The following is a 12,251-nucleotide window of genomic DNA, read 5'->3' on the forward strand; positions in this document are numbered from 1 at the left end:
AATTTTCTACTCTACTTGGTAATTAATTAAAAAAAAAATATATAAAAATTTTCATTCAAAAATATTATTTTTTAAAAATTATTATTAATATTTTTTTATGGTTATAAAAAAGAGCATTTAATTAATTATTATTAAAACAATATTATAATGAAATAAAAATTAATTTAAATAGTTTATTTTATTGTTGATTTTTTTTTTTTATTTTTTTACTAATTCAACTTCCGTGAATACGAAGGACATGGCTATTTGATGGAATAAAAAAAAAAAAAATACATTTATAAACAGTGTTACTTAATGTAATTGTATATATATATAGATTAAAAATAACAATATAGAACAGACTTGACGCTCGATCGAGCCAGTACATCAATGACCAAGACAAATAACTGATCAGAATTATTATTATTAATTCAGTAATACACACAGTCTTGCTGAGAAACTTGAAAATTAATTTTAATGAATATTCAACTCATTGAAATAATACTTTAAAATATAATTACTTTGATTATATAAAAATTATACTACCTAAATTAAAAAACCAATTAACAATTTATCAAATTTTTTCGACAAATTAAAAAATTAATAATTTCTATTATTAATTTTCTTCGTCATGGCTGAAAATAAGTAAGTAAACTTATTTTATTGACATTATAAATATCATGCTTTATTAAAATAATTAACTGGCACTATATTTAATTATAAATTAAAAATTTACGCGGGAAAATATTAATGCATCATTTTTTCTCAATGTGTTTCTTTTTTTTCTTTCAAGTTAAAACTGTTGATAATACATAAAAATATATCGTTAAAAAAATAATAAAATAAATATGATATCGTGTGAGAATAGATTTCAAAGTATTATAAGATTAAAGTAGTAAAAAAATAATAATAAAAATTTTAACTTTTAACAGGGAGAAATAAAAAATAAAAAATTGATATATTTTATCTTAACTTCCGTTGTACAGACTTTTAAAGAATTTATAGATTTATGGATGAACTTTAGTTCGATCTCGTGTGTCAATTGGGTTAGACAAAAAAAATTTTTAATATTATAATAACGATTGTTTAATATATATATTTTTTTTAATGATTGTTCAGTAACGCGTGCAAATAAAAGAAATAAAAGAGAAAAAGAAAAAAATAAACAATATGATAAAGATTAAATGCTTGAGTAACGGGTGCAAATTTTTCATCAACACATAAATTATTAATTGATGAAAGACTTAATTAATTTGTTTTTTTTTCTTTTTTGTTAATTTTTAACATTTTTTTTATTGACTTATAAATTATTTAGTCAATAATCAACATGTCCGAGGAAAGAGTCAGTCTGTAAGTTTCCAATAAATTTTTATTTAAAAAGATTTTTAAAATCCATTTTAAAATAAATTAATTCAAGTAAAAATTGATTATTATTTAAGACAAAATTGCCCTTGTTTTAATTGAAAATAAATATTATAAATATTTTAATTAATAAATAGAAATTATAAAAGTTTTTTATAGAATTCTTTAAAAAAAATTTAATAATATTTTTGTTTTTTTTTAAATAAAAAATTATAATTGTTTTTAGTAATTAAAAATTAAGAAAATTATAAAGCTAAATGTATTGTGAAATTATTTTACACTTTTACTTTATATTCATGTGATTTTTAATTATTAATTTTTGAATTTAAATTTAGCGTTACTATCTCGGTGATTAATTTAAATTTAAGAAATATTATAGTGTGTAATATTGCAAGCATTGAAATGACCCTCGTAAAGCGATAAATAAATTTTTTTATAATAATACAGGTATGACTGAGGTCATCAGCATAGTCTCAATCGTTGAATCGAAAAAAAAATAATAATTTAAATACCACAAATTAAATATATCGAAAAAAATAAAATTTATATATCTCAGTGTAGTGCCGTGATGAAAATAAAAAAAACCCACTATTGAAATATATATAAAAATAAAAATTCTTATCACTAAAAATCATTTGTTTATTGATAAATAAAAAAAGAAAGAAACTATTAATATTTTAAAACTAAAAAAAGAATAAATAAATAGCACAAATATAGATAAAAAAAATAAAACTTTATTTTATTTTTGATAAATTTAATGTATATTAAAATTTCTTTTATTTAAAATTAAAATAAAACCTTGAGTATTTTAAAATTTGAGTAAATGAAAAGTAAATATTTTTCATATTTATGATGATGTATTATATTCGTGATAATTTTAGTTGTAAAAACAAATTGAAATATACAGGATGACACAGGAAATATATACAACCGAGATAAGTTTATTTATATTTTTTTTTTTTTTTTTCAATTCCGAGTCATTATCATTATGTTTAATACTAGTTTCACTGAATAATGCCAGAGGCAATGTGATGAAAAACAGTCACGTACTTGTCTGAATAATGGAAAGTGCTGTTACAGTGTTATAAAACTCAGTATAGAAATTTTAAATTGAAAAAAAAATAATAATAATCAAAGTGTGACAATAATAAAACAAAAAAAAAAAAAATTAGTAAATCCGGTTGTTTAATTGTTGAGTGAAATTAGAGAGAACAATATAACAAAAAAAAATATATAAATAAAAATCACTTGCTAAGCTTTTACTGAACACAAAGGAAAATTTTTTTTTTTTTTCTTTTTCATTGAATAAAATTGTTTATAAATATTTAAATGTTTAATTAAATTATATAATAGAAAATTTAATATGTTGGGATATTCGAAACTTGATGAGGAACAAGATCAATCGACATTGAGAAAAAAAATTAATAAATCAAATGACGAATTTGATGATTCAACTGAATCTAAAAATATCAAGTTTGTATAATTTTTTTTTCATGATTAATTATTGTGATTACAACAAATTAATAATTATTTTAAATAAAAAAAATATTATAGTTTATTAAAAATATATATTTAAATATAAAAAAAAATTATTTATTTATTTTTTTTTTCGAATTATTTGTTCGTAAATTTTTATTTCGAATTTAAATATATTATTTAATTTAGTTATTTTATAATTGATAAAAGAACAAACCACAAGTATTCCGACAAAATGAAGATTGAAAAAAAATAAAAAAAAATAAAAATGATAATTATTTTAAATTATTTGTCCTTGATGATTGTGTATGCACGAAACAATGTTCACATAGAAAACTTGTCAATCAAGGTCATTGTGTTACACTTGAACATGCAACTGATTGCGACAAAAAAAAAAATAAATAAATAAATTCAAAGACAATTACCATAAAGCCTGATTTGAATAAATAAAATTATTATTCAATTTTTAAAAATTAATTATACTTTGATTAAATAATAAATAATAATTTCTTAAATAGACACAAGTAAATACAATTGATAAAAACAAAAAATTAATCCTTCATTGTCTTTTTATTTATAAATAAATAAAAAAATCAAATAAATAAACAAAAATATTTAAATATATTATTTTTTAATTTATTTTTTAATAATAAAACAAATTTATGATAAAAAAAAAATAAACAATTTATTTGAAATTCTAAGAATACATTAGGAAAAAAAATTAAAAAATAAAACTGATAGTTTTTTAATATAAAATTAATATTTTCCTATTATTATTTTCAATGGTAACGTGTGAAAAAAATTTTTTAAAATAAAAAAATACTCATAGCCAACTATATAAAGTAAAAAAAATTTTTTCCTTCAGGCAATTTATATCTTATCAATTTCAAGATAAGTTTTGGTATAAACGGTTTTGAATAAAAAATGTTTGAGTTTGTCTTGTCGTGATTATACGTTACCTGTTTGTTGAACAATAAACCTGGCTCCATAAATTTATTATTAAAATATTTGTTTAAAAAAAAAAATGGCTCAATTAAAAGGGTATAAAGTTTAAAAAATTATCATATATAAATGAGCCACCATAATTAATTTACAATTGATAAAATAAAAATATTATTCTTCATTTGATAAATTATTTTTTAAACAGTTTTACAGATCAAGCAAAGTATGGATATGGAACTGGACTTCATGCAAATGATACACAAGAAAATGGATCGAGTGTTGGATCAACAAAAAAAGTTATATTTTGTGTTCATGGTAAATTATCTGGATGTTGTACAGTTTTATCTGGTGTAAGTGATGAAGAAAAAAATATCGGTGATCATCTTAACAATATTCCACAGTGTAAATAATTATTGTTACATAATTTACAATTTAAATTAATAAAAAAAAATAATAATTAAAATAATTTATATAATATTACAGTTGAAGATCATTGTCATCGAGATCGAAATGATGAAATTGATAAAAAAGCAAGAAAAAAATTGATAATTGCATGTGTACTTTGTGTTATTTTCATGATCATTGAAGCAGTTGGTAAGAAAATAATTTAACATAATTTTTTTAATCCATAAATATATTATTTAAAATTATTTTTATTTCAGGTGGTTTTTTATCAAATAGTTTAGCTGTTGCAACAGATGCTGCACATTTATTGACTGATTTTGCATCATTTTTGATATCGCTATTTTCCATATGGGTTGCATGTCGTCCAGCAACTAAAAAAATGCCATTTGGCTGGTACAGAGCTGAGGTAAGATTTGATAAATAAATAACAGCTAATTATTTAAATATTCAATTAATTAAAAATTAATTTACACCATGTTAAATTAATGGTTAATATGATACTTCCCTGGATCCAATATCAGCTTTTCATAATCATAATTTGACACGTTTTTATTTGAATAATGATAATGTTTTTTAATTAATATAAAAAATTTTAAATAGTCTAGATAATTATGGAGCAAAGTGTCATATTATTATTTGATAAAATAAGATTATAAATAAATGAAAAATAAAAATATAAATCCCAAGATAATGATTTATTAAAATTCATTAAAATATTGATTTTTTAAAAAACAATTTATTTATAAACTAATTAATTATTTTTGATGAAATTATAATTTAAATTGATATTTTTTTAGGTAATTGGAGCATTGACGTCAGTACTTCTCATCTGGGTTGTAACTGGAATTCTTGTTTACTATGCAATAATAAGATTGATTGAAAAAAAATACGAAATTGATACAACAATAATGTTAATAACATCAGCAATTGGTCTTCTTTTTAATATTATGTAAGTATATTTTACAAAAATAAATTTTAGTTATTGCTTTTATATATTTTTATTGTTGATAAATAATAATTTATTAATTGATAATTTTATTATGATAGAATGGGATTGACTTTACATCAACATGGACACAGTCATGGTGGTTCTAGTCATGGACATAGTCATAATCATGGAAGTGATCATAGCCATGGTCATGAAGAAAAAGAAAATATAAATGTTAGAGCTGCTTATATTCATGTTATTGGTGATTTTATTCAAAGTGTTGGTGTTCTTATTGCTGCTGTTGTTATTTATTATGATGTAAGATAATTTTTTTTATTATTTCTTATTATTTTAAAGCATTGATAAAAGTTGATAACTTCTTTTTTTATTATTTTTTTTAACAGAAAAATTTAGCTTGGGTTGATCCAGTTTGTACATTTGTGTTTTCAATACTTGTTATATTTACAACAGTTGCTATTATTAAAGATGTTATTAATGTACTTATGGAAGGTATGCCAAAAGGTTTTGATTATACGGAAATTGAATCAACATTTATGGAAATAAATGGTGTTGTTAAAATTCATAACTTGAGAGTTTGGGCATTGTCACTTGATAAATCAGCACTATCAGCTCATCTTGCAATAAGTAAGAAAAAAAAAATTTTTTAATCTATTATTTAAAATGATATATATATTATTTTTATTTATTCATGTTTTTTTTCTAGCACCTGGTACTAGTCCCCAAGAAATTCTTCGAAATGCGACTAAAAAAATTCATGATCATTATAACTTTTTCGAAATGACACTACAAATTGAAGAATTTAATGAAAAAATGGAAAATTGTAAGCAGTGTAAATCACTTCAATAACACTTTGTATTTTTTTTTTTTTTTTTACAACATTTTTTTTTATATAGAATTGTTTTTTTGTTTTTTTTTTATATGAAAAGTTAATTTTTCATTATTGATATTAATGTGATGTTTGGGTTAATCAATATTTATATTGATTGCAATTATTATTACTCGTATGAATGATTTAAGATTATAATATTGCTCAATGCAAAAAAATAAGAATGTGTGCCAATAATATTATTGTTTATGTTGTAACATAAAATTTATAAATTAAAAATAAGATAAAAATGCATTTTTTTAAAATAAATAAAAACAATTTAAAGTGTGTTCAATACGTAACAGTCTGGTTATACAAAACAGTATTGATTAGATATTTAAATATTTGTAAATTTTATTCAATAAAATTTGTCAATTTTGTTTATTTTCTTTTTTTTTTTTTTTCAATACTTCAATTGTAATATTAAACATGAAAATAATAAAATTAATTTGTGTTTTTTCTTGAAAAATTATAATTTAATTTAAAATATTTGTAGTTTAATATTGAGAACGAAAAAAAAAATAAAAATTAAAGTTTAAAAATAATCAAAAAAGTTATCATTGAATTATATTTTCAAATTTATTTTTGTTTTTAACATTTAATTATGTATTTTTTTAAATTCTGTATCATCATCTCTTGGAGAGTTTGTGCATCAGCAGCAGTCACAGCTTGAACTGCGACGTCTTCTACGTTTACGTGCACGACTACATGCACCTGACCCACCTGACTCTGAACAGCTTGAAGAATCAGAATTTCGAGAACAACAAGGTCTTATCTCAACCTCTGTATTATCAATTAATCTAATTCTTTTACCCTTCAATTTAGAATCATTAAGCCAATTCAAAGCTAGCTTAAAATCATTTTCTGTCTCAAACTCTACATATCTGAAAGCATTAATTAAAATAAATTAATTAATATTTTTATTATTATGTTAATTAAAAATTTGATATTTACCCCAAATTATGTTGACGATTCATATAAGTATCAGTGAATATTACTTTAGTAGCTGAGCTTTTTACAATGTGGTCTTCTAGATCCTAAATCGAGAAAAAAAAAAAAAAACAAAAAAAAATTTATTAATCTAGTAATTACTTTTTAAAAATAAAATTTGCAAGTAGCTGATACTAAAATAAATTATTAATTTTTATTAGTATTTTTTTAATTATGATTTTTTAAAAAATAATTTGGTTTTATAAAATATTTCCTATTTATTTAACTTATTAAAATTTATAAAAAATTTTAGAGCTTTTTTTTTTATAAAATTTATAATTTATACAATAAATTATTTATTTGATTTTTAATTTTATCCATTTATATATTAATATTTTTTACTATTTAATTATTGATAAATAATTTTTAAAAAAATTCATGTGATTAATTACATGTAGTAATAATTTAAAAAATTTCAGAGTAATTTTAAATGAGTATGATTTTGATGCAAATGATAACTTTTACCTTTGATTATTTAAAACACCATTCCAGCAAACAGTCTGGACACCAGAATTATTTTAAGAAAAATCCATTGACATTATAAAAATGCCATGTTGTTCAATACATTATCAGCTAATCATCCAGAATGACTAGAATTACTTTTTTTTAAAAAAAGTCTATTTTTAATTTTACATAATATTGATATATTTTTATTTTTATTTTTAATTTTTGTTATTTGAAAAAAATAAAATAATAATATAATTATTTTTATTTTTTACCAATTTATTTAAAGTAATTATTTTTTTATTTGAAAGTTCATTTATCAAATTTGTTTAATAATTTGTGTATCGAATCAATAAATAAGACAATTTATTTAATTTTAAATTATCTAAAGTAAATATTATAATTTTTCTTACCTGCCAAGTAACATCACTTGAAAGATTTCTCACTTTGAGACTAAATTTATTTTTTGTAGCTTGGAAATATCTGAAATGAAAAAACAATATAAATTTTTAGATTAATAATTTTTACATTGTATAAAAGCAGAAAAAAGCAAAATTACTTACTCTGATCGTACTGGGCTACGATGAAGCCACTGATCTTTTGGTCTACGAGCCCACTCCACAAGAATGCTGGAAAAAAATAATTATCTTTATTAATTTATATTTTTAAAACAATGAATTAATTTTTTTTAAATAACATAATGTTGAATAGACATACCAGTTATTTTTAAATTCAGTTCCATTGAGCTTTTCAATTGAATTTTTGGCATTATCATGATTATCCAATTCCTGAAAAGAATTTAATATAATTTAAAAAAAATTTATAAAATAATTTAATGCAAATAAATACTTACAACAATGGCGAAATCATATTGAATAAAAGCTTCGATATAATCTTGACCAGATTGTTGAAAAAATGTTTTTAAATCACTTTCATTTGTTGAAGCTGGAAGATTACCAATGAAGATAGTTTTTGATAAATCTATTTCTTCCATATTAAAATTTATTATTTTAAAAATTACAAGACCAATTATTTATACAAGTTAAAAATAAAAAAAAACAGTTTAATTATTTATAATTAATAATTAAATGATTAATAATTATTTCAACACTGATACAACTGACTGAGTTTATAAATTTCATGAAACTAAAGGTGAAACGTTTTACGATTAGGCTAAAACCCACGAAAAATGATTTACTGCGCATTTAAAAATATATTTCACAATTTTGTGTAATAATTTTTTACCTTTGTGGCTTTGTGTTTGTCAGTGACTCAGTAACTGTTGGTCATCTAAAAACTGATAAGAGATAACAACACAAACTAATGTTAAATACATATGCAAACGAAATTTATAAATAAACAAAATTAACTCGAACTAAAATTGAGCATAAAAATAATAATGATCCAATTGTAAAAAAAAAAAAAAAAGAATATACATATTGCTTAATTTTTTCTATGGATTTCATCATCAACACATATTTATTTATTAAAACTTGTAGTTTGTTTAAACTTTTAAAACAAAAAAAAAGAAAAAAAAACTTGAAAATTTATTTGTGAAATGATTGCAAAATATAAAAGCTTTTTATATTTTTAAAATTAATTATTTACAATATTTATTGATTGATTAAATTAATATAAACCAGCATATGCAATTTGAGAAAATTGTTTACATGCCATATCAATTTTTGGAAACTCATATTCAAAGCCATATTCAAGTGTACGTTTTGGTATAACTTTTTGTCCATCTGTCATGATCTAAAAGAAATTTTATCAAAATGTTAATTATACTACCATATTTTAAAATAATTAAATGATCAATTACCTTTGCTCTTTCTTGACTGAACATAATATTGAGAACAAATTCAGGTAATGGAAAAATAGTTGGTCTCCACATTGCACTACCAAAAGCTTTTGTAAATTCTTTATTAGTAATAAGCTGAAAAAATTAAAAAATTTTCAAATATAAATTTCGAATAACTTGTAAAATTAAATAACAAGAAAAAAATGAAATACCTGTGGTGCAACAGCATTTAATATTCCCTGTATTTTTTCCTGTTCAATTGAATAAATAAATAATTCAACTAAATCAGAAATGTGAATCCATGGCATGTATTGATTACCAGATCCAATTGGTCCACCAAAACCCAAATAAAATGGAAAAAATATTTGTGATATCATACCACCAGTTCTACCAAGAACAACACCAGATCTTATAACAACTTTTCTTGTTTTACTGTCATTTGGAAGCTCACCAGCTGCCTCCCATGCATGTACTAATTCTGTTGTCATATTCAAGAAATAAATCAACATAATCAACAACATAAAAAAATTAAAAAAACAAATATTTAGTTTATATAAATTGTCGGATATTTTTACCTGATAAATAATCATATTTTTGACACTTGTCATCTTCAGAGTACTCTTTACCATCTGGAGGATAATAAGCAACACCAGATATTTGTCCAAAATATTTAACATCAGAATTACGTATAGCATTTGTTAATATTTTAGTTGTTCTTATACGACTATCCCATACTTGTTTTTTAAAATCATCATTCCATCTGTATAATGGATCTAGTATATTAACACCAGCAACATTTATAACTGCTGATGTGCTTTTTGGAAGTCCTGATCTTTCAACGTCATCCTGTGTTTTTAAATAAAATTTTAAAATTAATTTTGATGGATTTTTTAATCATATTGTTTTGTTTTTTCTTTTGGTACCCATAGTATGTCATCAGCATGAGAAAGTCTTCTGGTGACAATGCTGACTCTGGTGCCTTGAGATCTTAATGCACATGCTAATGCTGTTCCAATCCAGCCTGTTCCACCACCTGATAAATCATCATAATTACATAACATTAATTTCATTAGTTTAACTATTGTTTTTATTTATTTTTTTACCAATTACAACATGATTGAATGACATTGTTATTGTTAACTGTCATTCACGAAAATCAACAAAAAATTGCAATAAACTTTTATATAAACAATTGTTATCTTTTTTACTTGTTATCTTTGTTTTTTTTTATTAAAAAAAAATAGATACACACATATGCACACATGTGTAAATAGTCTGGTTAGAGAAAAACAATGTAGAGCGCGCTTGTGTTTTGTAAACATTGTAGACCTCCATGCTCCATGGTAATTGGGGTAATTGGTAAACATAAAAAATGGCAGCTTCATTAGAGAGCTTGGAAGAACAGCTAGAAGATTTTGTTGAAAATGTTAGACAAATACGTATTATGGTTAGTGATTTTCAACCTCAAACACAATCTGTACTTAACAGTAAAATGTAAGTAATTAAAATTATAATTTATTATAAAAAATTAAGTCTAGAAATAGTAAAATTTCATCAACACTTGCTGTCAGTTGAATTCAACATGGCGAATTTCAATATTTAATAATAAACACAATGAAAAAATATTAGTAAAATTATAAAAATAGAAAATTTAAATTAATTGTTGATAATTTGTTCATTTATTTTACAGTCAATCACTTGTTTCTGGACTCCAAGAAGTTGATAAATTAAAATCTCAGGTTCAGGATGTTCATGTGCCACTGGAGGTTTTTGAGTAAGTCTAAAATCAAGTTTTAAATAAATACCTTAATAAATAAGATAAAGCTTTTTAAAAATATTAAACCGGTTTAACTTGATTTTTAAAAAACTAAATATATTTTTATTTATATTTAAAATTTACCAGTTTTTAAAATCTAATTTAAAATATTTTGTTTATATTTTTTTTTTTAAATAAATAGCTAATATAATTAATTAATTTTTATGTGTATTTTTTTATTTAAATTTTAGCTACATTGATCAAGGCAGAAATCCTCAACTTTATACAAAAGATTGTATTGAAAAAGCATTGACTAAAAATGAAGAAGTCAAGGGTAAAATTGATGCATACAGAAAATTCAAGGCCAACATGCTTGTTGAATTAAATCGTGTATTTCCAAATGAACTTGCTAAATATCGTGCAATAAGAGATCGCAGTGAATAAATAGTTGAGTCTTTATAAAAAAAATATTAAATTAATTAATCATTTTCATATTATTAAATTATTTAAATCAAATGTAACATTCAACATTTTTTTCATTAAAAAAAAATCTATTTAAATTTTAGTTTTCTAGTGTTTTTAGCTTATATTTTTATTAATTACGTGAGAGTTAGTCTTATAAGCCCATCCTGATATCAAAAAATTCCTTATTGTTTCTTTTATTACCTATTAGTTTTTGGAAAAGATGACATTATTACAATTTACAAGTATTGTTTAGTTAAGTTGGTAGATATTTTCTAACACCTCCTCCCATAAGAACCCATGTTTAACCTCCCTAAATTATGTCAACTTTGAATAATTATTTAAAAAAAAAAAAAGTCTGATAAGTTATATACTTGATATAAAATTTTTAAATATATAAATGATGGTGATAATTATTTACACACTGAATAAATTAAATTAAATTAACAAAAACAACAAAAATTAATTATATTATTATTTTTTTAATAACTTTTCTTTAAAGAGATTTCGAAAAAATTATTTCTATTTTTATTACAAATTTTTTTAAATTACATTTTTAATCTTTCTTATTTTGCTGTATTAAATTTATTATTATAAAATTATAATTAAATTAATTTCATAATTTTAAATAATAATCAATTATTATTTTTAAAAAACTAGATATTTTTTATTGATAAAAAAAATAATTGAATTTGCAATTTTATTAAAAACCTTATCGTCTAAATTTATCTGATATGACAAAGAATTTTATTTATTTTATTATCTCTTTGGGTATTTAGATTACTATCAAGTGTTACAATTAGTTGAAGAAAACAACAGG

At 21.1% G+C, this 12,251-nt stretch overlaps 4 protein-coding genes across 7 annotated transcripts; 2 read left to right on the forward strand and 2 right to left on the reverse strand.

Moving 5' to 3' along the window:
* Positions 1 to 335: 335 nt before the first annotated feature.
* LOC122860792 (zinc transporter 2-like) lies at positions 336 to 5,984 on the forward strand. Of its 4 annotated transcripts, none has more exons than XM_044164779.1 (8): positions 336 to 624; positions 3,965 to 4,161; positions 4,243 to 4,353; positions 4,422 to 4,570; positions 4,962 to 5,113; positions 5,212 to 5,410; positions 5,497 to 5,737; positions 5,817 to 5,984. In XM_044164779.1, exons 1-8 carry the CDS (start codon positions 611 to 613, stop codon positions 5,957 to 5,959), a joined length of 1,206 nt encoding a protein of 401 aa, XP_044020714.1. In that variant the 5' UTR covers positions 336 to 610; the 3' UTR covers positions 5,960 to 5,984. The 4 variants fall into 4 exon arrangements, with proteins under 4 accessions (XP_044020714.1, XP_044020712.1, XP_044020711.1 ...); XM_044164777.1 differs by lacking the exon at positions 336 to 624 and adding an exon at positions 856 to 1,329; XM_044164776.1 differs by lacking the exon at positions 336 to 624 and adding an exon at positions 2,355 to 2,814.
* Positions 5,985 to 6,602: 618 nt separating this feature from the next.
* On the reverse strand, positions 6,603 to 8,422 carry LOC122860795 (serine-arginine protein 55-like). The gene is made up of 6 exons (XM_044164781.1): positions 8,266 to 8,422; positions 8,130 to 8,200; positions 7,976 to 8,041; positions 7,826 to 7,895; positions 6,933 to 7,015; positions 6,603 to 6,862 (listed from the first exon to the last, which is right to left on the reverse strand). The coding sequence occupies exons 1-6, from the start codon at positions 8,404 to 8,406 to the stop codon at positions 6,631 to 6,633; spliced, it is 663 nt and encodes a 220-aa protein (XP_044020716.1). The 5' UTR covers positions 8,407 to 8,422; the 3' UTR covers positions 6,603 to 6,630.
* Positions 8,423 to 8,567: 145 nt separating this feature from the next.
* Positions 8,568 to 10,485, reverse strand: LOC122860793 (epimerase family protein SDR39U1). Its single transcript, XM_044164780.1, has 6 exons — positions 10,317 to 10,485; positions 10,137 to 10,246; positions 9,789 to 10,059; positions 9,426 to 9,691; positions 9,235 to 9,348; positions 8,568 to 9,167 (listed from the first exon to the last, which is right to left on the reverse strand). The coding sequence occupies exons 1-6, from the start codon at positions 10,339 to 10,341 to the stop codon at positions 9,042 to 9,044; spliced, it is 912 nt and encodes a 303-aa protein (XP_044020715.1). The 5' UTR covers positions 10,342 to 10,485; the 3' UTR covers positions 8,568 to 9,041.
* A 50-nt stretch (positions 10,486 to 10,535) lies between these two features.
* Positions 10,536 to 11,846, forward strand: LOC122860796 (mediator of RNA polymerase II transcription subunit 10). The gene is made up of 3 exons (XM_044164782.1): positions 10,536 to 10,707; positions 10,904 to 10,987; positions 11,221 to 11,846. The coding sequence occupies exons 1-3, from the start codon at positions 10,586 to 10,588 to the stop codon at positions 11,411 to 11,413; spliced, it is 399 nt and encodes a 132-aa protein (XP_044020717.1). The 5' UTR covers positions 10,536 to 10,585; the 3' UTR covers positions 11,414 to 11,846.
* Positions 11,847 to 12,251: the final 405 nt, after the last annotated feature.

This window comes from Aphidius gifuensis, linkage group LG1 (genome assembly GCF_014905175.1).
Source record: "Aphidius gifuensis isolate YNYX2018 linkage group LG1, ASM1490517v1, whole genome shotgun sequence".
NCBI lineage: Eukaryota > Metazoa > Arthropoda > Insecta > Hymenoptera > Braconidae > Aphidius > Aphidius gifuensis.